Genomic DNA, 26,859 nt, shown 5'->3' on the forward strand with positions numbered 1-26,859 from the left:
TCAATGGACACTGATCCACCTTCCGCTCTTTCTCTCTCCTCTGCTCCATCTGCGCAACTCCTTTCTTCACAGCGCACCGTTCCTTCGCTGCTTGAACATTTTCCACTGCCTCCGCATGTGGACTTTTCTAACCCTTCTAGTCCGTAGGAACCCTTACCTGCGGATTTCAAGTATCTCTATCATTGCCAATCATGGCCTTTTTACAGTGGAATATACGCGGCCTCAGGGGTAATCGGGGTGAGCTTCAGATGTTACTCTCCCAGTTTGCCCCTGTTGGTGTTTGTTTACAAGAACCAAAATTACACTCTGCTGTTATTTCTCACATCTCAGGCTATAATTTATTGTATTCTTCAGATCCTTTTCCTGATGGGACCTTTAATGAAAGTGCCCTTCTTCTCCGCACTGATATTCCGTACCATCAGCTATTTGTTCATACTTCGCTGCATTACACAGCAGCCCGTATCCACTTACATAGGTGGTATACGCTCTGTTCTTTATATCTCTCTCCTTCTCGGGCATTATCTATTCCGGATTTTGCCTTCCTTGTTTCGTCATTACCGCCACCGATTCTGTTACTTGGTGATTTTAATGCCCACCATTTCCTCTGGGGAGGGTCTCACTGTGATTCCCGAGGAATTCAGTTAGAGGCTTTTCTTGCCACCCACCCCCTCCATGTTTTAAATACAGGTACTCACACCCATTTTGATCCTCGGACTCATACTCTCTCTTGCATCGATCTCTCAGTTTGCTCTTCCTCCACCGCATTAGACTTTACTTGGTCTGTTCTCCCGGACTTACATGACAGTGATCATTTCCCAATCATTCTTACTTCCCCTTCATATTCGCCACCTCTTCGCACCCCACGCTGGCAATTTAATCGGGCAAATTGGAACCTTTACTCACACCTGACTGTTTTTAAAGAGGTTCCTTCTTCGTCCTCCATCGATGAGCTTTTACACCTCTTCTCGTCCTCCGTTTTCACCGCAGCTTCTCATTCTATACCCCAAACTTCGGGCAGGCATTCTCAGAAATGCGTGCCTTGGTGGTCTCCTGCTTGTGCTCGTGCAGTACGTTTGAAACGCGCTGCATGGGGCAGGTACCGGTACAATAGAACCACAGAGCGACTCCTTGATTTTAAACAGAAGCGTGCGATCGCTCGCCGTGTCATCCGTGACGCTAAACGCACTTGCTGGCGAGATTATGTCTCCACCATCACCTCTGCTTCCTCTATGAGTGCAGTCTGGAAAAAAGTACGAAAACTGAGTGGTAAATATTCTCCTGACCCGGCTCCTGTTCTGCGGGTTGCCGGTGTTGATATAGCAAACCCACTAGATGTTGCCAATGAAATTGGCAATCATCTGGTCCGTATTTCTCAGGGACTCCATCTATGCCCCTCATTTCTTTCCTCAAAGTCTGCCAGAGAGTTAGCACCCTTGGACTTTTCTTCTCTCAGAGAAGAACAGTATAATGTGCCTTTTACACTTCAAGAACTGGAGGCAACACTCTCAGCTTGTCGATCATCGGCAGCTGGGCCCGACGACATTCATATTCGTATGCTACAACATTTACATCAGTCAGCCCTTGCAGTCCTATTACGCCTTTACAATCTTATTTGGTCACAAGGAGTTCTTCCACAGCTGTGGAAATCCGCCATTGTTCTCCCTTTCCGCAAACCAGGCACTACGGGACATGAAACCTCCCACTATCGTCCCATTGCTCTTACCAGTGCAGTTTGCAAAGTAATGGAACGTCTAGTAAATAGACGTTTAGTGTGGTATTTAGAGACACACAACAGTCTCTCCACTCGTCAATATGGCTTTCGTAAGGGACGTTCTACCATAGACCCCTTACTGCGCTTGGATACGTATGTTCGTAATGCCTTTGCGAATAACCACTCAGTTATTGCCATATTTTTTGACCTTGAGAAGGCATATGACACAACTTGGAGGTATAATATTTTAGCCCAAGCCCACTCCTTAGGCCTTCGAGGCAATCTACCATCCTTCCTTAAGAACTTTTTAACTGACAGGCATTTCCGTGTTCGGGTTAATAATGTGCTCTCCCCGGACTTTATCCAAGCTGAAGGTGTCCCCCAGGGATGTGTTCTGAGCACAACACTTTTTCTCCTTGCTATTAATGATTTGGCCTCTAGTCTTCCATCAAATATTTGGTCATCACTCTATGTTGATGACTTCGCTATTGCCTGTGCAGGCGCTGACTGTCACCTCCTTACAGTTTCTCTCCAGCATGCAGTCGACCGTGTTTCCAATTGGGCCACCACACATGGGTTTAAATTTTCCAGCACTAAAACCCACCAAATCACTTTCACTAGACGCTCTGTCATCTCCGATCATCCTTTGTACCTCTATGGCTCCGTATCCCTGAACGTGATACAGTCAAGTTTCTGGGCCTCCTCTTTGATCGTAGGTTATCCTGGAAACCTCACATTACCTCTCTGAAGGCAACTTGTCACAGCCGGCTGAACCTTCTTAAAACCCTTGCTCATCTTTCGTGGGGAGCTGATCGTCGAACCCTCCTTCACCTACATTCCACCCTTATTTTATCGAAACTTGATTATGGTGACCAGATCTATTCAGCGGCATCTCCTGCTACTCTCTCTAGCCTTAACCCCATTCATCACCAAGGATTACGTTTATGCCTTGGTGCTTTTCGCTCTTCCCCTGTCGAAAGCCTCTATGCAGAAGCGAACGTTCCATCCTTATCCGATCGCCGTGATGCCCATTGCCTGCGCTACTATGTACGCTCTCATGATCTCCGCAATCCTTCCATTTATAGAATGGTCACTGATATTAGTAGACATTCTTTATTTGTTCGCCGCCCCTGCTTACTCCGTCCCTTCTCTCTTCGCCTTCATTCGCTCTTGTCTTCTCTTCAACTACCACCTTTCTATGTACATGTAGCATCTCACTTTTCCCTACCCCCCTGGGAAGTTCCAGCTGTTCGAGTCTGTTCTTTCTCCCTCCCTTGCTCGAAAGCCCAACTGTCTACGGTCGCTTCCCGCTCTCTTTTTCTTGACCACTTTCACTCTCATTCTCATGCCATTGCTGTGTACACAGATGGCTCTAAGTCTTCTGACGGCGTAGGATTCGCAGCAGTGTTTCCGGACAGCGTCGTACAAGGGCATTTACTATCTTCAGCTAGTATTTTTACTGCTGAATTATATGCCATCCTTACAGCACTTATCCGTATTGCATCTATGCCTGTGTCATCATTTGTGGTTGTCTCAGACTCCCTTAGTGCTTTACAGGCTATACAAAAATTTGATACACCTCACCCCTTAGTCCTCCGTATCCAACTTTGGCTACGCCGCATCTTTACTAAGCATAAAGATATTGTTTTTTGTTGGGTCCCTGGTCATGTTGACGTACAGGGCAATGAACAGGCAGACACTGCTGCGCGGTCAGCAGTACATGACCTACCAGTTTCTTATAGAGGTATTCCATGTACGGACTATTTTGCTGTAATATCTTCCCACCTTCACACCCGTTGGCAACAACGTTGGTCTACTATGCTCGGCAACAAACTTCAGTCTATTAAACCGAGTATAGGTTACTGGCCGTCTTCTTATCACCAGTGTCGAGGTTGGGAGACTACTCTCTCCCGTCTTCGCATTGGCCATACTCGTCTTACTCATGGATATCTCATGGAGAGGCGTCTTGCTCCTCTCTGTGAGAATTGCCAAGCTCCATTATCAGTCAGCCACATTCTGTTGGACTGCCCACTTTATCAACGAGCACGCAGAATTTACCTCTGTCGTCGTCTTCGCCCCGCTGCTCTCTCTTTACCTTCCCTTCTCGCTGATGGACCCACCTTTCATCCGGACTCTCTCATTGACTTTTTGACAACGACTGACTTACTTCACAAATTCTGATACTTTCAGCCCTTTCTACTTGAATCTCTTGCTACCCTCTACCCCCGTACTATCCCCTGCCCCGCTGTTTTCTGTAACCTGCTGATCATCCCCCCTCCCTTCTGCCATCCAATTCCCTTGCTTCCTTCCCTACCCTGCAGCGCTGTATAGCCCTTGTGGCTTAGCGCTTCTTTTTGATTATAATAATAATAATACATGATTTCAATGCCAGATAGTTCTTTGTGGTTTCCCATTCTCCTTCGCAGTTCGGAATGCTTCTCTGAATCTACTTTAGTGTCAAGTCCTTGTGCAGTATCTTTCTCCGTGACCAGGTCCCCTTTATCTCTCTCTCTCTCTCTAGTCTGCTTCTCCCGTCTTACGTGGCTGGACAATAACTTTGGTTAAGTTCACGATTGAGCTGTGGTATTATTTCTGAACTGCTTCTCAGTTTAAGAACTAAACAGTGTGCACAGTGTTAAGTGTAGCAGCCCATGTCATCCTAGATAAGTCGTTCCTTGCTTTCCTGCTCATCTTTCTTGGTGTGGGTGTCTCCTAAACGTTTTCCACTACAAGTTTAGCTTAAAGTAGGAGGCTAAGGGGGGGGGGGGGTAGGCGTAGCCTCCTACACCCATTTTTAAGGACCCGAGGAGGATTATACCTCCGTGTGGAGGCACTGAAGAGCTTACCGTCAGGTGGAAAACTCAATCCAGCCTCCCACACCTCTCCCTTCATTTCTACATTCTTCTTTCTCGCCCTCGCCGAAACGAATTAAAACTTTAAAGTTTATGCCTTCAAAAACTTAAGTTTAGCACTTTCTCATTGCTTTTCAGTTTTTCATTATTTAGACTAGATATTTTTAAATATTCAGATTTACTTGCAAATTTTAATAATTTCATAGCCTTCCGTGGATCCACTGGTCGAGTGTATATATATATATATATATATATATATATATATATATATATATATATATATATATATATATATATATATGCAAAACAACCACTCTGAAAGAATAGAGAAATTCCAAGCGCTTTCGCGACTTCTCACATTATCAAGGAACTATGAAAGTAAAGCATCCAAGGAAGCTATATAAGGGGTCTGGCCAGCACCTCACTATCAGATCCCACAACGGTTAAACACGTGACGCGCGCCGACCCAACTTGGATAGGTCCTTTGCACAGTTGGGTCGGCGCGCGTCACGTGTTTAACCGTTGTGGGATCTGATAGTGAGGTGCTGGCCAGACCCCTTATATAGCTTCCTTGGATGCTTTACTTTCATAGTTCCTTGATAATGTGAGAAGTCGCGAAAGCGCTTGGAATTTCTCTATTCTTTCAGAGTGGTTGTTTTGCATATTCTGAAATCATCTGTTTACTGTGATCTTATTGCATATATATATATATATATATATATATATATATATATATATATATATATATATATATATATATATATATATATATATATATATATACACACACACATATATGACACCACCTATGACTGCTGCACCTCTCCTACCAACGGTTTATAAGCTCCTCCGCACGTATGCCGTACTCTATTCAAGATTGATGGACTGACCCCATCGACTCAAGGTTGAGGGACTGATTACCTCATTCTCCTCCTGTTCTTCAAGATTCTCCTTTGTATGGACTGATGAAGCCACTGTGTGGCGAAACGTTTCCTCAATAAAGATACCCAAGAGTTGCACATGTCTAATTTATCTATATATATATATATATATATATATATATATATATATATATATATATATATATATATATATATATGCAAGGAATTCGCGAGAGCAGGCGAAATATACACAAACATTGATCTCTGTAAGCTGTAAGCCTTCTCCCTGAAAGCTGGCTGCCTTGGATCAAACGTGTAGCGCTAGCTACACGCCAAGGTATTGTCCAGTGTGGGTAGATTGGTAAAGCACTGCGTACCTTGTCCTAAGGTTCGTGTCTCCCTCAGCCAGAGATCAGTTTATATATATATATATATATATATATATATATATATATATATATATATATATATATATGGCAAGATGAGCGTTGGTATTTAAGCCAAGATAGAAAGTTTTACATATTCGGCACGACTTACATTATATATATATATATATATATATATATATATATATATATATATAAATATAATGTATATATGTGTGTGAGTGTCGAATAGGTAAAACTGGTCAATTAGCAAGAACTAATTTAAAATTAAGTCCTTTCTAAAATTTTCTCTCATAAGTCAGTTTCTTCCAGGGATAAAAAAAAATGCAAGAAACAGGTGGTACAGAGATGTATGATAACGGAACACAACGAACCATGTCTACACAAAGCCACAACAGCATTAATTAGAAATGTGTACAGCAAGAGCCATATTACATGCTACGGTAACAGAGGTAACAAAATATTCCCAAATGATAAATCCTCCTTCAAGGTTTAAAAGCGAAAATAAAGTAGTTAGCTATACAAGGCGGCTTCTCACATAAGCAATTGCAATGTTTGAAGCTTTCACAGAAACACGAGGGATGTTGTAGTCAGTGAATTGTGAGTGTAAAACTACAATGTATATGTCTGTGGGAGAGTAATTAAGTCACAGGGAAGACAATGTAAGACTTGTGTACAAAACTGATGGAATCCTCAAATGATACAGAACTAGGTATTAAAATAGAATACAAGAATTTGGTAATTATTCTTATACATAAACCACCGTCAGCAATGTACAGGAATTCACGGGACACAAGATTAATAGCTTTGAAAATCGTAAACCAAGTATTATCCTCCTTGGAGATTTCAACCTTAAAGATGTTAAATGAAAAATGGTAGAAAACAGTGTACTATATAGTAGTGGGAAACACGTTAACCAGAGAAGTATTGGAGCTGTGAGAAGTTTGTCTTGAACCAACAGATAACAAATATTACTAGAAATGAAAATACACTAGATCTGATCTTTACGAACAAAAAGGAACTAATCAGACATAATTCAAACATAATATACTCCAATCACATCAGTGATGTATAAAAACGTATAAATCAATGAATGAAGAACCCAAGAAATAGACGACGTAATGGCCATTATATTTAACTTACACGACTGGGGGGACCAAAAAAAAAAAAAAAAGTCTGGGGCATCAATAAACCACACCAGTGCATGGAAAAGCTAAATCCGGAAACATGCAAGGTCCATATAAAATATATTTCGCTCAGAAAGCCTAAAAACAGATCAAATAGAATATAAAAGAATGTATAAACGAAAATGGGGTCAACGAACTGTTTAAAAGCGAACACATGTCACAAGGGGAAGATAAACTACGCTGAGACTGCCAATACAGAGTAGCAACTAAATTATTCATGCCAGATGGAAGCCCTTCAGGAAACTACAAAAGTACTAAATATTTATAAATATCCTCTTCTACTTCTACTCTCGTAGCTCCGTCTGAGGTCACACCTTCCTGTTGACTGATTATAAAAGGTTACTGTTCGTAGCCTACACATAACTATCGCCACCCGGCTGAACTGGACATTACTCTCCGGCCATCACCCTCCTCAGTGCTCTATAATAAGTCTACCATATGTTGTATTTAATGAAGCATGTGTCAGAGGTCAAGCCGTGGGCGACACCGTCAAGAAGTGACACACATGTGACACACACCAGAGCACGCACATGTGCTTTAATATGTAGTTAAGCCTTATGAACACTACTTTTTCAATTAAAAGATGGTAAGCAGAACGCCAAACACGGCTCCAAGAATATACAAGATGGAGCACTGGAGACAATTAGTAAAACCAGCTAGTAAATGCTAAGGGACGGGGCCAGGACCCATGAATAGACCCCTGCAGTTACAACTAGGCGAGTACACAGTCCCTGGGTGACAAATATCATCTAGGTTTAACTCAACATGCACAAGAGTAGACAATTATCAACAGCGACATCACAACCAATTACAATTAGAGGGTAACATATTGCCACTTTGAAGCCTTAACTTATGAATGTAATATGAACACGAGAGCAACCGAGACCAATAAAGAAATTAAAGTCACTTAGCCGTCCCGACTGAAGATATTACTGTCATTATAACCATTCTATACACAACGGCAGAGGCGTGCAGAAACCTAGTGTGTACACAGCCTACACGAGTTAGATTTGGCAAGAATATACTACTAGGGAGGTATTAGTGTGGCAATTGAGTGAAAAAACTCTTAAATGGGAGTATCTTTCAATATAGATTACACGGGTATACGAGTACAGGTTAGTGGATGAGAGTTGAACCTGCCTAGCAAGGTCCATGGGGCCTACTGCAGTATTCCAGTGTTCCTAAAATGACTATAAACGCCCCATACACAAAAATGTATAGCAATTTCAACTGCTTGCGCACTCAGCTCACACACTGAGGTCCGTGGTTCGATCCTCGGTACGGCTGGAAACATTAGGACGTGTTTCCTTAAGACACCTGCTGTCCACGTTTACCTAGCAGTAAAAGAGGTGCCTGGGTGTTAGTTGACTGGTGTGGGTTGCAGCCTGGGGACAAAATTTACCTAATTTGCCTGAAATGCTGTGCATAACAAATGGCTTTCTATATAGTTATATGTCATTGATGTCAGCTTGGCCTGTGTACATGTACTTATATATATATATATATATAAAATGTCGTGCCGAATAGGCAGAACTTGCGATTTTGGCTTAAATAGCAACGCTCATCTTGCCATACAAGACGAGTGAAAATTTGTGTATGTAATAATTTCGCCAAAATCATTCTGAACCTAACGAAAAAAATATATTTCTCTGTGTTTGTTTAGTATTAAATTATTGTAAACGTATCTAAAATATATTTAGTTGGGTTAGGCTAAAATAAATTGTTCTTGTTATAATAAGGTTAGGCAAGTTTTCTAAGATTCTTTTGGTGCAAAATTTAAAATTTTTATATTAACAATGAAAAATATATATCTTTAAACGTGTAAGAGAAATTTTTAAAAAGGACTTAATTTTAAATGAGTTCTTGCTAATTGACCAGTTTTACATATTCGGCACGACATACACACACACATATATATATATATATATATATATATATATATATATATATATATATATATATATATATATATATATATATATATATATATATATATATATATATATATACACAAATAGCGTGTAAGCTTTAAAACCTAACGGTCATACAGTGCAGCGCCTGGTAATTAAGTTTGTGTTAAGAGTGTAGGTTAAAATTCAGTGGACCAAAAACTCTTCACTAGCAACAAGACACCCCTTCTCTTAAAACACTAAATGACGTACATGAACGACCTTGACCATGCCTTGGGAGACAAGGATAACAAGGATAATTAATCTGGTAACCTAGGCAACCGCTAGGCTGTCTCCCCTGTCGCTATTATTTGAAGACACCATGCTTGCGCTCGCGTCTCCCGCAATACGTGTGTTATATCCGGATGGTGTTTGATGTCATGACTATTAGCAAAATCTGCAGAAGAGGACCTCACTCGGAGGGCAAAATATGCAACTGCCATTTCATAATGCGTTTCCTATCTCCATATGAGGCTTTGTTATTCGATATGAAGTTAGTAATGGTGTGGAAGTTGGTGCTTGGCGTGGGACGTGCTGCCCGCTCCTACACTCAATCACCAGTAGGAACATAAATCTGCTCAGTATTGGCAAAGGAACTTAAAATTAAGCTGGTTTTCATTCTAATGACTAAAAAGGAATCTAAGTAATCATTTAAATTGAAGCCTAGGTACAAGCTCTGAAACGCTAAACACAAGACTCTAGGCCCATTTAACTTTCCCCACTATTAAAGTCACTAGGAACTAGTTATCTCGCTGAACTAGCACAAAGAATAGCATAAGCTACACTAGACGCACAACACTTCGAGCTTGCAAAAAAAATATTTTAAAGTTGCTTAAACGCCTTGTGAAATTAGAACTAAAGAACATGTTGAAATCATACATCCCAACGTTTTATTTAAATAGCGGCTAATTCTTAAAACTTTTTCAGTTGTAGGTTACACAACCACAATCCACGAGACGAGACTAATATACAACCAAAGTACCTTTTACACACGAGTGCAAAATTGCAACCTCTAAAGTTTGGTATTAAGGCACAATTACTGGTCTTTTTGCGTGTGGTAAATATGCAATAATAAGTAAATTTTACAAACATCTACTTGTAAACACTTTGTCTCGCGTCTTTAATATTTTTTTTTTCAATTTAGGGAGGCTAAACTCAAAACTATGATTACTATAATCAAAATTAAACGGTAAATCCCAGAACAATGAACATGTATAACATTAACGTATAATATAACCTTGGTGTCCAAAGCTACACACGGTGTTAAGCTTCTCTATATACCGTCAGGTAATAATCTGTCGTGTCAGCTTGAGATGAAGCGCGAAATTTCTAATATAACCAGTTTTTAAAATAAGCTGGATGAAACATCAAAACAAAGATACGAAAACATTACGGTTGCAGAACAAGGTTTTATTTGGTCAATGTTTCGCCCTACGTAGTTTTTTTTTTTTTTTTTTTTTACCATTTCATCGCTTGACAACTTGTTAAAGGTGTACACAGAGTGAAACATCAACTTGTTTGTCACCTAAAACAAGGTCTTTAGATCAAGACGTGATGCAGACATGTTATACACTAGACCTAACATTAAACATTACTAAACTTTATCAAGAAAAACTTTTCAACCAAATGGATTGATAGACTCCCCAATGGGCGAACATACTTCATACGTACCTTCATCCTACACAAGTGTCCCTATTATATACTTTTTAACAACTCGGGAAATAGTTAAATTTACAGACTCCGTCGTATTCCATTTAGGTGAAACAGGTAGTCATTAATACTTAAGAATACATAAGGTAACTCCCAAAATACGACTCTCAACACTTCACTGGAGACGACAACAAACAAGTAGCCGAAAAGTCAATATAATTTTTTAATTTGCAATTAGCGATTACCACGGGTAAAATTAATTAGCCTGGGGATAAAACCATACCAATTAGGATTAAGAAACGAAATTATGATAAATGGTAACGAACACATCCATAAGTTTATCTTGTTAATATTTCACAAGGACAGATGTACACAAAACACTAACGTAGGCCAATAGTCCTACTAGATTATGTTAACACTGAAGAGAATGAAATTTTGAAATGAAATATCCCTTCAGGATGAGGGGGGGGGGATACCCTGATCCTGATGGGCTCTGGATTCAAGATATTTGAGCTACTCTTTCTTAGATCAAACCTAGATGTCTGATCCCTACGGGTTCAGCTCTTCCCATGTAGTAATAATAATGATAGAATAATGTGTCGTATAAAGGCAAACATTGTTTATTCACACTCAGAATAAACCTTCGATGTCCTTATATGACTTCATATAATGAAGTCTGTTTGATGTAATCCTGCGTGATAATTTAATACCCACATGGCAGTGATAACTTCGTGTACTGTATACACGCCAGAGATATAAAACTCTCACTCACACCCACACTCTAAACCTCTTACCACAACCACACACTCTTAACACACCCACAGACACTAAACACCCTGTTATAACACACAAAACACAGTGTTACCCCCACCCAACAGTGTTACCACACTCCTACACACACTAGAAGCACAGTGTTACCATTCTTTATTACCTAAGTAAACTCCAACTTAATAATGATGATTAACTCCCTCTCCACGGTTAACTGACCCCATGGTTAACAGCCTTACTGAGAGAATTAATATATATCTGGAACAGTCAATGACTGCAGACAGCATTAATCCTGACCCTTGTTTACAGAACTTAAAAACTGTGTCCTATTCCAGAGGATAAGTGCTTAGTAATTAATCCATAAGACGTACCACTGCACGCTAATTCCCTCTATACCTCCAGAAGATGCACAACACCTCCAGAAGATACAATACCATCACAAGAGAACACAAGACACCACCACCATCAGAAGACAACACCACCGCTATCACAAGACAATACCACCACCATCACAAGACACCACCACAATACCACCACTATGACACGACACCACCACACGAGTGATCATGGGAGCCCTGGACGTTGCTATCCCATTCACAAACATACTGACGGAACTGACGATTAAATTTCACTTACAGAGTTAAGAACTAAAATCTTTCCCAATTCATTTAATGTATTCCTGAAGAACTTTCCTCCGTCTCTGCTGATACTGAAATATTTATAATGTATCTTATGTTGCCATTAACTTCAAGAGAACTACACTGGCACCTTTTCAAAACAACAATAATGAATAATTTAAAATGATCTGCACACCTTCAGTGTCTTTACGGTCCTGAAAAGCTTTTAATTCAGATCAAAGTCAATTGCCTTCAATTTTCCAGGCGCTGTATGGCCCCTTTGAGTCTAGCGCTTTCTCTTAAATATAATGCTCGTTTTACATGGGGAGGGGGGAGACACACATACAAAGGGAGGATCCATACATAGCTTTAAGATGAGGTACCATAAGGTTCTTGGAGGAAGGAGAGCGAGAGCCTACTAGTGACTAGCGAAGATGTGGGACCAGGAGCTATGAATCGACCCCTGCAATCGCGAACAGGTGAGTACACACACAAACTCCAGTAAGTTATGGCAGTGTGAAGATTGGCTAGCTGACCCTCGAGTATTTTCCATGCATAAATTACCGGATATTTCACTCCTCTCAGCTGCTGCGAGTACATTCAAAGTGTTTCAAGTCGTTTCCAGTGGTTAAATTTTTTCGATAACTGTAGGTAAACTTATTTACCTGTGACGTGTTTCGAGGGTTTTACTATCCCTGAATGCTTGTTCAACCAGGCTGTTGGTGTTACCGCCCGTGTGGCCCCACATGCAGCTTCGATATCCCACAAGTTAATGCTCCCTGGTACTAACACAACTAGGTAGTGCTATGTTTGATGAACATCAAAATGGTATACAATACCGACAGGTTGTTAGGTAAGACACATATGCAACAGTTAGACAACTTTATTCCGAAACGTTTCGCCTACACAGTAGGCTTCTTCAGTCGAATACAGAAAATAGGCAGGAACAGTAGAGATGTGAAGACGATGTAATCAGTCCATCACCCTTGTAGTCAACCTCAAATTCTACGACTACAAGGGTGATGGACTGATTACATCGTCTTCACATCTCTACTGTTCCTGCCTATTTTCTGTATTCGACTGAAGAAGCCTACTGTGTAGGCGAAACGTTTCGGAATAAAGTTGTCTAACTGTTGCATATGTGTCTTACCTAACAGTACTATGTCTGCCGCGCTATAAGTGAACGGAGGATCAAGCTGCCATCTCTGCTTGCCCTCATATACACGGGCTTAGTGCCTCACTGAGTAAAACAAGAATTTATTTTCCAAGGACGAGTATATCCCCAATACAGAGAGAGAGAGAGAGAGAGAGAGAGAGAGAGAGAGAGAGAGAGAGAGAGAGAGAGAGAGAGAGAGAGAGAGAGAGAGAAAGAGAGAGAGAGAGAGAGAGACTAATATTAAAAATTCTTAATACCATTGCTGCTCTGCTGATATAATGATAGTGGGTCGTGGATGTCAGTCACGCTCCAGTGAACACACCATAGAAATGTACCCCAACCATTTATATTTTCACTGCCTCTACCAAGATGGATGACACGGTACCTCTGCCAAGATGGATGACGCGAATTTTAATTGATTTTTTTTTCAAAATGTCCCCCTAATATTTCTGGTACACCTGGAAGACTGACATCTCAATCTTCTCCCTTCAGGGAAGGTGCCAATGATGGGCTCTTAATTTAAGGACTTGGATCCATCTTCTCCTTGGCTCCAACCTGACAAACTACCAACCCCCAGCTGTATAGATGAGCACTGTAGAAAAATAATGGTACATCCAAAGCAGATATAGTGACAGCTTGATAAACAAACATTACAGAAGTACTAGCCTCCTCTCATGCCAGTGTGAAGGAGGGAGGGACAGGGGGGGGAGGGGGAACATATAGTAACAACGACCACAACACACCACTTGCTTTGATCAAGTTTATCACCCACGATACTCCCCCCCCCCTACACACACACAAACATACACACTATAAAGAGATGCTGAAAGTAAAAGAAATATGTAATAAAGTGGGAAGATAGAACCTCAAGAGTGACAGTGCCACAACAGACCCTCAAGTGCCACATGAAAAGTTGCCACAGTGAGAAACTTATGAACGTAAGGAAGGAGGAACACTGCAGCAGGCGTACTGGCCAAAAATATTCTCATATCTGACAAACATGCACGAGTCATAGTGTTTATTCAACCTAACAAACATTGGGTAAGTACTAATCTTCACCTTCCTGCGTCTTTCTCAATATATTTCTTAGTTCTGTAACATTTCCTTTACAAGACTCGGAAGAGTTGAACTCCACAGCCATCAACAGATGTACACACGTATAACAGATCCTTTGTGAGCACAAACTGAGTGACATTCATTAAGGAGGCAACAGACATACAAGCTGATGTCAAATAAGCCTTCAACGGACCACTGAATATATGATGGTCAACATGTCAGGGAGTAGGTTCCTTGACAGCAACCGTCCAGGGAGGTACTATCCTCCTGTCAAATAAATAAGCAATGGAACCCTGCGGTTTTTTGCACCGGTAGGATTGCCTCTTCCCTTTCGCTCCAGGGACACGTAAGATGATGTAAATCTTACAAACTTCTACTTATATTCCGTGCACATCTATCTTTACTTTCCTACATGACTCTTAATAGTTCTTAATTTTGCAATACTTCTTCTCCAACCTAGTAGTCCTGGTCTGAGACCGGACCGTGAAAAAGATCTTCTCAGAACCACTAACACGTGAGCAGGTTTCACTTCCTCCACTGTTAAAAACGTACTGAAGTTATAACAAGAGGAGAAAACGTAATCAAGCCACTTACGACAGTGGAAGAATGTAGAGGCTCAGAGTGACCATAGTAGCAGATCAATACTATCATAGCTGCAATGATAGCATGGATAACAGGAACAGTGACAGCGTGGATAACAGGAACAGTGACAGCATGGATAACAGGAACAGTGACAGCATGGATAACAGGAACAGTGACAGCATGGATAACAGGAAACATGACAGCATGGATAACAAGAACTTTACAATGTCTCTCGAGTCAATAACCGAGCCTAATGATCCCGGCCTTCAGAGCGCCTAAGGCTGGTGAAGGGCTTTTGGAACAGGTGTAAAGGGAACATCTGCGAGGGACAGGTGTGAGAACAGGTAAAAAGGGAAACATTTAGATGAAACAGGTGTGAGGGGGAACAGGGGTGAGGGGAACAGATGGAACAGGTATGAAGGGGAAAGTGTGGGCAACATGTGAGAGGGGAACAGGTGCAAGGGGAATATATCTGAGGGGAACAGGTTTAAGTATCTTGGTGACGTCAAGCATCAGATGCAGCAGTTGAGGGACAAGGAGCCTTGCTACGTATTAAAGATGATGGTACAACCCACTGCTGGTGGTATGTGGTGGTGAATGGTACAAGGTGGTGGTAGTGGTGGTATATGGTGGTAGTAGTAGTATATGGTGGTAGTAGTAGCATGTGGTGGTGGTAGTAGTGGTGGTGGTGCTGGTGGTATGTGGTAGTAGTAGTATGTGGTGGTATGTAGTGGTGACGGTGACAACCGATTAATTGATCAATTTTAGACAAGTCAGTAACTCTGGATTTAGGTTTTGTGTACATAGCATACAAATTTTTTACACTGACCTTCATGGCACACACGTCACGGCCACACAATGTACATTTATCTTAGGAAAATCCAACAGTCTACGACTTACTTCCTGCAGGTGTATGTTGGTTTATGTACCCCCAGAAGTGTATACATGTATAGTCTGTATATACACACACAGCTCTACCATCACCTATACGTAGCTACAGGGCAGAGTTATGCTTACAGTGTCCTCTAAAAATTTGTGAAGAAAAATTTCTTAGTGTTTCTTCGGCTCCATTTTTTATTTCAAAAACTCACAATTCTAAAACGAGAAAATAATGGATTCGAAGATATAAGATTTTTTTCTTCACATACACTTTTAAATCAGTGGTTTGAAATACAGAAGAAAGTGAACAAATTTTTGGAAAGAGGACACCGTAAGAATAACTCTGCATTGTTGCTTATCACTGTTGCAGGTACGAAAAAATTTTCTTATCTAATCTGTTATAACCTTATACGTAGTTACGTATCTTTCCGTCCTCTGTCAGCTAGAGGGGCCATCTTTATGATTTCAGCATTTCATAACAAGATATTTTAACTCCGGTAACCGTAGCCCTTCTGTAGATTTTCTAATTCCTCCACGTAGTCTTTATGGCATGTCTGCATAAACAAGTCATTACGATCGTGACCAGACCACATATAAACATGTAGATAGTTCATTACCTCTAACTTGTTCAGCTATCAAAACTTTACGGTCCAGTCCCTGGACCCATTACGCACCCCTCTAATCTTCTGACTACCTCCCACACCAAGGGTATGGGGGTCCATTATGAAGATATGAAACTAAACTAAGTTAAGGCGAGGCCGCTACACTGCTGCTGCTCCATACTTCAATTTCGGTCCAATATGTGTTCTAAACAACTTTTTTTTTAATAATTTCTCCAACCATAACTAACTGATTTATAATCTGCCAGAGCATCGTAAGTTTCTCTATTTCAAGATTTTTTTTTTTTTAACTCCTAGGTCCCTTTCTTCCATTTTCAATATTTTATCAGTTTATATTCCGCATTTGACTTGATTTCACTCTCCAATTCTATTACGTGGCATTTATCGACGTTAAATTTCACAACTCTTCTATCACTATTGACTCAATTTATCCCAGTTATCCTAAAGAGATAGTCATTTTTATTACTTGTACTATTTATCAGTCCTAATACTTTTTGTTTCTGTAAACATTCATGTTTTACTCTTCCTGGTAAATCATTTATAATTAAAAAATACACAAATTAAAAATAATGGGGCAAGTACAGATCCTTGTGGCACCCCACTTATGACATCTCCCCCACGATGACATTCTTTCATATATAACTTAGCATTTTCCCCTCAAATCTCATTCATTTTAATAATTTACCTTTTATTCCTCCTAGGTTTTGAAGTTTCCAAATGAGTCTCATGGAAAATTATCAAAATTTAGATAAATAGGCTACAATGTGCCAACCATTCTGTATACACACAGGTGTGTGTGTGTGTGTGTGTGTGTATTATATATATATATATATATATATATATATATATATATATATATATATATATATATATATATATATATATATATATACAATGTCGTGCCGAATAAGTAAAACTGGTCAATTAGCAACAACTCGTTTAAAATTCAGTCTTTTCTAAGTTTCCTCTTATACGTTTCTACTTTTTTCATTTACGTTAATGTAAAAATTAATAATTTTGTACCAAAAGAAACTTAAAAAACTTACCTAACCTTACAACAAGCGCAATTTAATTTAGCCTAATCCAACTAAATATATTTTATACAAGTTTACAATAATTTAATAGTACACAAACACAATGAAATATATTTTGTTGAGTTAGGTTCAGAATGATTTTTGCGAAATTATTGCATACACAAATTTTCGCTTGCCTTATTCGGCAAGAGCAGCTTTGCTATTTAAGCCAAAATCGCAAGTTTTACCTATTCGGCACATTATATATGTCGTGCCTAATAAGCCGAATCGTCCATTTTAGTCTATTTGGCAAGGGATCATTTTGCCGAGTAATCCGAATTAAAATCTGTTTTTGCCATAAACAGTGGAAATCGATCTGAGCATTATGAAAAAATATATATATCATTGATTTTAAGGAATAGTAACTAAACTAAATTTAAATTAATATTATATATATATATATATATATATATATATATATATATATATATATATATATATATATATATATATATATATATATATATATATATATATATATATATATGCAAAACAACCACTGTGAAAGAATAGAGAAATTCCAAGCACTCTCGTGACCACTCACATTATCAAGGAGCTATGAAAGTAAAGCATCCTTGATAATGTGAGTGGTCACGAAAGCGCTTGGAATTTCTCTATTCTTTCACAGTGGTTGTTTTGCATATTCTGAAATCACCTGTTTACTGTGATCTTATTGTGTGTGTGTGTGTGTGTGTGTGTGTGTGTGTGTGTGTGTGTGTGTGTGTGTGTGTGTGTATATATTAGCAGAATTTTGCTAAAATAATTACGTTAGTTTATGGGAGGTTAGGCGAGATTTTTGTTTGTTTTGGTAAAAATAATCTCTATTATTGCTGATTAAAAGTTAGTTATCAGTATTTTTTTTTATTGGGGGGAGTATAGTTTTTAAGGGAGTTCGGCTTATATAGCACGACATTATATATATATATATATATTACACACAAATACAAAATTTAATTTCCATCTTAGACATTAAAGTATTCTCGATGTTCGTATACAGATGATTACAACCTCAAGTGCAGTGGACAAACCAAGTCTAGCAAACAAAAACCCATCTGCCTTTAAAACAAATCTCTTGCAAGATGAGTATTACCATCAACAATATTTATACTCCCTAAACATTTTTCAGCAACTAAACTAAATGGGCCACTTAAGATTCTTCAGCCAACAGATTGACCCATAACGACGCAAACTATCAAACGCCACAGAATAAAACTAGACCTATAAAAGAGATTATTACTATGTATTGAGGAAGCAGTAATATCGTAGGGGTCATACACCGCCTGCGGAAATGGGAGGCAATGAAGTTCGATCCAAAGGGAACGACAGGTCCAAATCCTTGGACCAAAAACACTTCTCGCTTATATGAAGAAACCTCCCTCAAGGGAAAACAACGAAAATTCGTGTCAAGGTACCTTCCGCTTTCTCAGATAAAACTGTATTACCCCAACTCCTCTCATTCAGAGTAATTCGGGTCCAGTTCCACATATCAAGTCTCATACTGAATAAGACGTATTTTACCCAAGTTTTGCTATTCATCAAGACCTTCCTCAATAATTGGAGGGATGCTAAAACGGTGGTGTGTAAGTATACTGACCTGGCCGATGGCCTCTTTGAGCTTGTACTGGTTGAGCTGTACGTACTCTCCATTCTTCTCGATACTGACGCAGCGAGACTCTTTGAGCGGTCGACGTCGAAGTCTTGGCGAAGAGCACGGAGAACCGTAGGGCGAGAACGGTACGTTGGGGTAGATGGGTCGCTCGCCCATGTTTACACTCTTAGACTGTATGAGCTTGGCGATGTGCGTGCCACGACGCGCCGACACGCACGTCCCACCACTGCTACAGTTCTGACTAGACGCATACGGTCCGTTCTCATCGACAGAGTTTGAGCGGATATTGGCCAACGACCCTCTCTCTACGAGTGAGTTGACTCTGGATAACTGTCGTAGTTCCTCACACACGCTGCGACCAGGCTTGTGTTCCATGAAGCTCCAACCACTACTGGTGGGTGTAGGTATCGCTATGGTAGTTGGAAACTCGCCAACCAACACAGGAACCGGTATTTCTTGTATTTTACTAATTGTCGGTGCTGCCTTCTCATCACACACTGCTTTGGGTGTCTCGCTGACATTTGTAGTTCCTCGTTCACTGTCTACGGCAGACCCACTGTCTCCCTGACTAGCAGCGCTGATAGGAAGTCTAGCAGCTGAGTCAGCAAGGTTATCAGTAACACTCTTATCACCCACCTTGCACTCTCCGTCACTTCTATTTTCGTCAGTGACTGTAGGACCAAAGGTGGAAGGTTTAGGAACACAATTGTGAACATTTTGAGTAGTCACACTAAATCTCGATGTGCTGGGGCTAGCGGGGGTGTCTGGAGTTCTGGAGGTACACGAACTACCAGATATGTCCAGAGTTCTGTCGCTGACAGAGGTACTACACGTGTCTAGGGTGCTGTAGGTGTTAGTACTGCTGCTAGACGTCTCTAGGGTGCTGCAGGTATTAGGACTGCTGCTAGATGTATCCAGCGTACCGCAGGTGTTGGAGCTGCTGCTGTTGGAAGTGTTCAAAGTGCTGCGTGAGTTGGAGCTGTCTGGTATGGTTGTATCGGAGGAAGCCTTTGTTGGTGCCGATGAGCAAACATCTTTACCACTGTGAGTACGAGCACACGAGCTTCCCTCTATGCTACCGTTGCTGTTGTTTGTGTTAGAATAGGTAGTGGGTTTAAGGACACCACTGCTGTTGCTAGTAGCGTTGGAGCATGGTACTGTGATGTTACCACTGCTGTTAGTAGTAGCACAGGAGTAGGTGGTGTCTTTGAGACTAATCTCTCTGTTGACATCATTGGGACAAGTCTCGCTATCAGCAGTAGCAACATTGGTGATGGTTCCCGCTAAGAGAACGTCGTTGCTAATTGTAGTGCTAGTGCCCGCCCGATCAACATTGTTGCTAATTGTAGTACTAGTGCCCGCCCGATCAACATTGTTGCTAATTGTAGTGCTAGTACCCGCCCGATCAACATTATTGTTAACTATAGCGTTACTGGTCACTATGCGAACACTGTTGCTGACTGTAGTAGCGGCTATGTGAACACTGTTGGTGACTGTAGTAGCGTCTATGTGAACACTGTTGTTGACTGTAGTAGCCGCAAGGTGATCACCACTACTGGAAGCCTCGGGAGGGCGGGTAGTTGCAAGAGGCGGCGGCTCTAGGGCGTCCAGAGGAGCGTGATTGGTGGAGTGTTCTTCAGGCGTCCTGGAGTCCTTCCTAAAGTATCCAGGATCGTGAGTGGCCAGTTGGTGGTGGAAGGAGGCTGCAGGTCGCTGGTGGTGACGTTTGACCCCAGCCATCCCCGCCTCGCTGCTCTCACCACCATCACTCTCCTCGATAGCCGTGTGCCTGCAGTAACAAAAAAACATTACAACTGTGTCACATGAAATGTACAAGCATTTCTACCTAGGCATTTTTGTGCATTATCTCCCAAGGTATCTCGCCTCCTCCTACAAAAATAAAAAACACTCATTCTTTATTCAACAGCTGTCTTGCCATAAATGTGCTGACAACACAATCCATCAGACCTCTCCGAACTACAACACCCTCACCCCTCCTCCAGAGTACAAGCACTGTACTTCCCACCTCAAGTACTCGAGTCCGGTTAACCAGTTTCCCTGAATTCCTGCATGTAACGTTGCTCATACTCCAAATTTACCTCAATAACTATAATGACATTACCCACAGTACCTATGAAATGAACAGCCACAAGATATACTGGTGAAGCTCGTGATTTAAGGCCCGCCAAGAAAAGTACCTTCATATTATTGAAAGATTCTTAATTCAAGGAATTCGGGGTGGTATCCTCCTCTTCCTTGTGTCAAGTCTGATTACCGCCCAATCTCCACACAATTGTGACCCTCTGCATCATACAGTGGAAGGACCAGTTCCAAGAGGACACAGATGCAAGTTATAGTCACAGGGATGTTAGGAAATAGATTAGGTAAGTTTTGTCAGTAGTTTGTTGGATTATGTATTGGTAGATAAAAGACTGTTGAGTAGACTTCAGGATGTACATGTTTATAGAGGGGCCACAGTTATATCAGATCACTTTCTAGTTGTAGCTACACTGAGAGTAAAAGGTAGATGGGATACAAGGAGAATAGAAGCATCAGGGAAGAAAGAGGTGAAGGTTTATAAACTAAAAGAGGAGGCAGTTAGGGTAAGATATAAACAGCTATTGGAGGATAGATGGGCTAATGAGAGCATAGGCAATGGGGTCGAAGAGGTATGGGGTAGGTTTAAAAATGTAGTTTTAGAGTGTTCAGCAGAAGTTTGTGGTTACAGGAAAGTGGGTGCGGGAGGGAAGAGGAGCGATTGGTGGAATGATGATGTAAAGAGAGTAGTAAGGGAGAAAAAGTTAGCATATGAGAAGTTTTTACAAAGTAGAAGTGATGCAAGGAGGGAAGAGTATATGGAGAAAAAGAGAGAGGTTAAAAGAGTGGTGAAGCAATGTAAAAAGAGAGCAAATGAGAGAGTGGGTGAGATGTTATCAACAAATTTTGTTGAAAATAAGAAAAAGTTTTGGAGTGAGATTAACAAGTTAAGAAAGCCTAGAGAACAAATGGATTTGTCAGTTAAAAATAGGAGAGGAGAGTTATTAAATGGAGAGTTAGAGGTATTGGGAAGATGGAGGGAATATTTTCAGGAATTGTTAAATGTTGATGAAGATAGGGAAGCTGTGATTTCGTGTATAGGACAAGGAGGAATAACATCTTGTAGGAGTGAGGAAGAGCCAGTTGTGAGTGTGGGGGAAGTTCGTGAGCCAGTAGGTAAAATGAAAGGGGGTAAGGCAGCCGGGATTGATGAGATAAAGATAGAAATGTTAAAAGCAGGTGGGGATATAGTTTTGGAGTGGTTGGTGCAATTATTTAATAAATGTATGGAAGAGGGTAAGGTACCTAGGGATTGGCAGAGAGCATGCATAGTTCCTTTGTATAAAGGCAAAGGGGATAAAAGAGAGTGCAAAAATTATAGGGGGATAAGTCTGCTGAGTATACCTGGTAAAGTGTATGGTAGAGTTATTATTGAAAGAATTAAGAGTAAGACGGAGAATAGGATAGCAGATGAACAAGGAGGCTTTAGGAAAGGTAGGGGGTGTGTGGACCAGGTGTTTACAGTGAAACATATAAGTGAACAGTATTTAGATAAGGCTAAAGAGGTCTTTGTGGCATTTATGGATTTGGAAAAGGCGTATGACAGGGTGGATAGGGGGGCAATGTGGCAGATGTTGCAAGTGTATGGTGTAGGAGGTAGGTTACTGAAAGCAGTGAAGAGTTTTTACGAGGATAGTGAGGCTCAAGTTAAGAGTATGTAGGAAAGAGGGAAATTATTTCCCAGTAAAAGTAGGCCTTAGACAAGGATGTGTGATGTCACCGTGGTTGTTTAATATATTTATAGATGGGGTTGTAAGAGAAGTAAATGCGAGGGTCTTGACAAGAGGCGTGGAGTTAAAAGATAAAGAATCACACACAAAGTGGGAGTTGTCACAGCTGCTCTTTGCTGATGACACTGTGCTCTTGGGAGATTCTGAAGAGAAGTTGCAGAGATTGGTGGATGAATTTGGTAGGGTGTGCAAAAGAAGAAAATTAAAGGTGAATACAGGAAAGAGTAAGGTTATGAGGATAACAAAAAGATTAGGTGATGAAAGATTGAATATCAGATTGGAGGGAGAGAGTATGGAGGAGGTGAAGTGAATGTATTCAGATATTTGGGAGTGGACGTGTCAGCGGATGGGTCTATGAAAGATGAGGTGAATCATAGAATTGATGAGGGAAAAAGAGTGAGTGGTGCACTTAGGAGTCTGTAGAGACAAAGAACTTTGTCCTTGGAGGCAAAGAGGGGAATGTATGAGAGTATAGTTTTACCAACGCTCTTATATGGGTGTGAAGCATGGGTGATGAATGTTGCAGCGAGGAGAAGGCTGGAGGCAGTGGAGATGTCATGTCTGAGGGCAATGTGTGGTGTGAATATAATGCAGAGAATTCGTAGTTTGGAAGTTAGGAGGAGGTGCGGGATTACCAAAACTGTTGTCCAGAGGGCTGAGGAAGGGTTGTTGAGGTGGTTCGGACATGTAGAGAGAATGGAGCGAAACAGAATGACTTCAAGAGTGTATCAGTCTGTAGTGGAAGGAAGGCGGGGTAGGGGTCGGCCTAGGAAAGGTTGGAGAGAGGGGGTAAAGGAGGTTTTGTGTGCGAGGGGCTTGGACTTCCAGCAGGTATGCGTGAGCGTGTTTGATAGGAGTGAATGGAGACAAATGGTTTTTAATACTTGACGTGCTGTTGGAGTGTGAGCAAAGTAACATTTATGAAGGGGTTCAGGGAAACCGGCAGGCCGGACTTGAGTTCTGGAGATGGGAAGTACAGTGCCTGCACTCTGAAGGAGGGGTGTTAATGTTGCAGTTTAAAAACTGTAGTGTAAAGCACCCTTCTGGCAAGACAGTGATGGAGTGAATGATGGTGAAAGTTTTTCTTTTTCGGGCCACCCTGCGTAACAGCTGGGAGGGTGAGGGAGTGAGACGTCTTAACTCAGGATAGCCTGTAACAGATGGGAGGGTGAGGGAGTGAGACGTCTTAACTCAGGATAGCCTGTAACAGATGGGAGGGTGAGGGAGTGAGACGTCTTAACTCAGGATAGCCTGTAACAGATGGGAGGGTGAGGGAGTGAGACGTCTTAACTCAGGATAGCCTGTAACAGATGGGAGGGTGAGGGAGTGAGACGTCTTAACTCAGGATAGCCTGTAACAGCTGGGAGGGTGAGGGAGTGAGACGTCTTAACTCAGGATAGCCTGTAACAGATGGGAGGGTGAGGGAGTGAGACGTCTTAACTCAGGATAGCCTGTAACAGCTGGGAGGGTGAGGGAGTGAGACGTCTTAACTCAGGATAGCCTGTAACAGCTGGGAGGGTGAGGGAGTGAGACGTCTTAACTCAGGATAGCCTGTAACAGCTGGGAGGGTGAGGGAGTGAGACGTCTTAACTCAGGATAGCCTGTAACAGCTGGGAGGGTGAGGGAGTGAGACGTCTTAACTCAGGATAGCCTGTAACAGCTGGGAGGGTGAGGGAGTGAGACGTCTTAACTCAGGATAGCCTGTAACAGCTGGGAGGGTGAGGGAGTGAGACGTCTTAACTCAGGATAGCCTGTAACAGCTGGGAGGGTGAGGGAGTGAGACGTCTTAACTCAGGATAGCCTGTAACAGCTGGGAGGGTGAGGGAGTGAGACGTCTTAACTCAGGATAGCCTGTAACAGCTGGGAGGGTGAGGGAGTGAGACGTCTTAACTCAGGATAGCCTGTAACAGCTGGGAGGGTGAGGGAGTGAGACGTCTTAACTCAGGATAGCCTGTAACAGCTGGGAGGGTGAGGGAGTGAGACGTCTTAACTCAGGATAGCCTGTAACAGCTGGGAGGGTGAGGGAGTGAGACGTCTTAACTCAGGATAGCCTGTAACAGCTGGGAGGGTGAGGGAGTGAGACGTCTTAACTCAGGATAGCCTGTAACAGCTGGGAGGGTGAGGGAGTGAGACGTCTTAACTCAGGATAGCCTGTAACAGATGGGAGGGTGAGGGAGTGAGACGTCTTAACTCAGGATAGCCTGTAACAGCTGGGAGGGTGAGGGAGTGAGACGTCTTAACTCAGGATAGCCTGTAACAGCTGGGAGGGTGAGGGAGTGAGACGTCTTAACTCAGGATAGCCTGTAACAGCTGGGAGGGTGAGGGAGTGAGACGTCTTAACTCAGGATAGCCTGTAACAGCTGGGAGGGTGAGGGAGTGAGACGTCTTAACTCAGGATAGCCTGTAACAGCTGGGAGGGTGAGGGAGTGAGACGTCTTAACTCAGGATAGCCTGTAACAGCTGGGAGGGTGAGGGAGTGAGACGTCTTAACTCAGGATAGCCTGTAACAGCTGGGAGGGTGAGGGAGTGAGACGTCTTAACTCAGGATAGCCTGTAACAGCTGGGAGGGTGAGGGAGTGAGACGTCTTAACTCAGGATAGCCTGTAACAGCTGGGAGGGTGAGGGAGTGAGACGTCTTAACTCAGGATAGCCTGTAACAGCTGGGAGGGTGAGGGAGTGAGACGTCTTAACTCAGGATAGCCTGTAACAGCTGGGAGGGTGAGGGAGTGAGACGTCTTAACTCAGGATAGCCTGTAACAGCTGGGAGGGTGAGGGAGTGAGACGTCTTAACTCAGGATAGCCTGTAACAGCTGGGAGGGTGAGGGAGTGAGACGTCTTAACTCAGGATAGCCTGTAACAGCTGGGAGGGTGAGGGAGTGAGACGTCTTAACTCAGGATAGCCTGTAACAGCTGGGAGGGTGAGGGAGTGAGACGTCTTAACTCAGGATAGCCTGTAACAGCTGGGAGGGTGAGGGAGTGAGACGTCTTAACTCAGGATAGCCTGTAACAGCTGGGAGGGTGAGGGAGTGAGACGTCTTAACTCAGGATAGCCTGTAACAGCTGGGAGGGTGAGGGAGTGAGACGTCTTAACTCAGGATAGCCTGTAACAGCTGGAGGTGAGGGAGTGAGACGTCTTAACTCAGGATAGCCTGTAACAGCTGGGAGGGTGAGGGAGTGAGACGTCTTAACTCAGGATAGCCTGTAACAGATGGGAGGGTGAGGGAGTGAGACGTCTTAACTCAGGATAGCCTGTAACAGCTGGGAGGGTGAGGGAGTGAGACGTCTTAACTCAGGATAGCCTGTAACAGCTGGGAGGGTGAGGGAGTGAGACGTCTTAACTCAGGATAGCCTGTAACAGCTGGGAGGGTGAGGGAGTGAGACGTCTTAACTCAGGATAGCCTGTAACAGCTGGGAGGGTGAGGGAGTGAGACGTCTTAACTCAGGATAGCCTGTAACAGCTGGGAGGGTGAGGGAGTGAGACGTCTTAACTCAGGATAGCCTGTAACAGCTGGGAGGGTGAGGGAGTGAGACGTCTTAACTCAGGATAGCCTGTAACAGCTGGGAGGGTGAGGGAGTGAGACGTCTTAACTCAGGATAGCCTGTAACAGCTGGGAGGGTGAGGGAGTGAGACGTCTTAACTCAGGATAGCCTGTAACAGCTGGGAGGGTGAGGGAGTGAGACGTCTTAACTCAGGATAGCCTGTAACAGCTGGGAGGGTGAGGGAGTGAGACGTCTTAACTCAGGATAGCCTGTAACAGCTGGGAGGGTGAGGGAGTGAGACGTCTTAACTCAGGATAGCCTGTAACAGCTGGGAGGGTGAGGGAGTGAGACGTCTTAACTCAGGATAGCCTGTAACAGATGGGAGGGTGAGGGAGTGAGACGTCTTAACTCAGGATAGCCTGTAACAGCTGGGAGGGTGAGGGAGTGAGACGTCTTAACTCAGGATAGCCTGTAACAGCTGGGAGGGTGAGGGAGTGAGACGTCTTAACTCAGGATAGCCTGTAACAGCTGGGAGGGTGAGGGAGTGAGACGTCTTAACTCAGGATAGCCTGTAAC

General features: G+C 42.3%; 1 protein-coding gene across 1 annotated transcript in view; it reads right to left on the minus strand.

The window, feature by feature from the left end:
* Positions 1-26,859, minus strand: part of LOC128702206 (uncharacterized) — a gene marked incomplete in the record, with an annotated part of 302,046 nt that overhangs the window by 38,505 nt on the left and 236,682 nt on the right. The window contains 1 exon segment of the mRNA XM_070102790.1: positions 18,962-20,765. Coding sequence (XP_069958891.1) covers positions 18,962-20,765 — 1,804 coding nt within the window.

Source organism: Cherax quadricarinatus, chromosome 83 (genome assembly GCF_038502225.1).
Source record: "Cherax quadricarinatus isolate ZL_2023a chromosome 83, ASM3850222v1, whole genome shotgun sequence".
NCBI classification, from domain to species: domain Eukaryota; kingdom Metazoa; phylum Arthropoda; class Malacostraca; order Decapoda; family Parastacidae; genus Cherax; species Cherax quadricarinatus.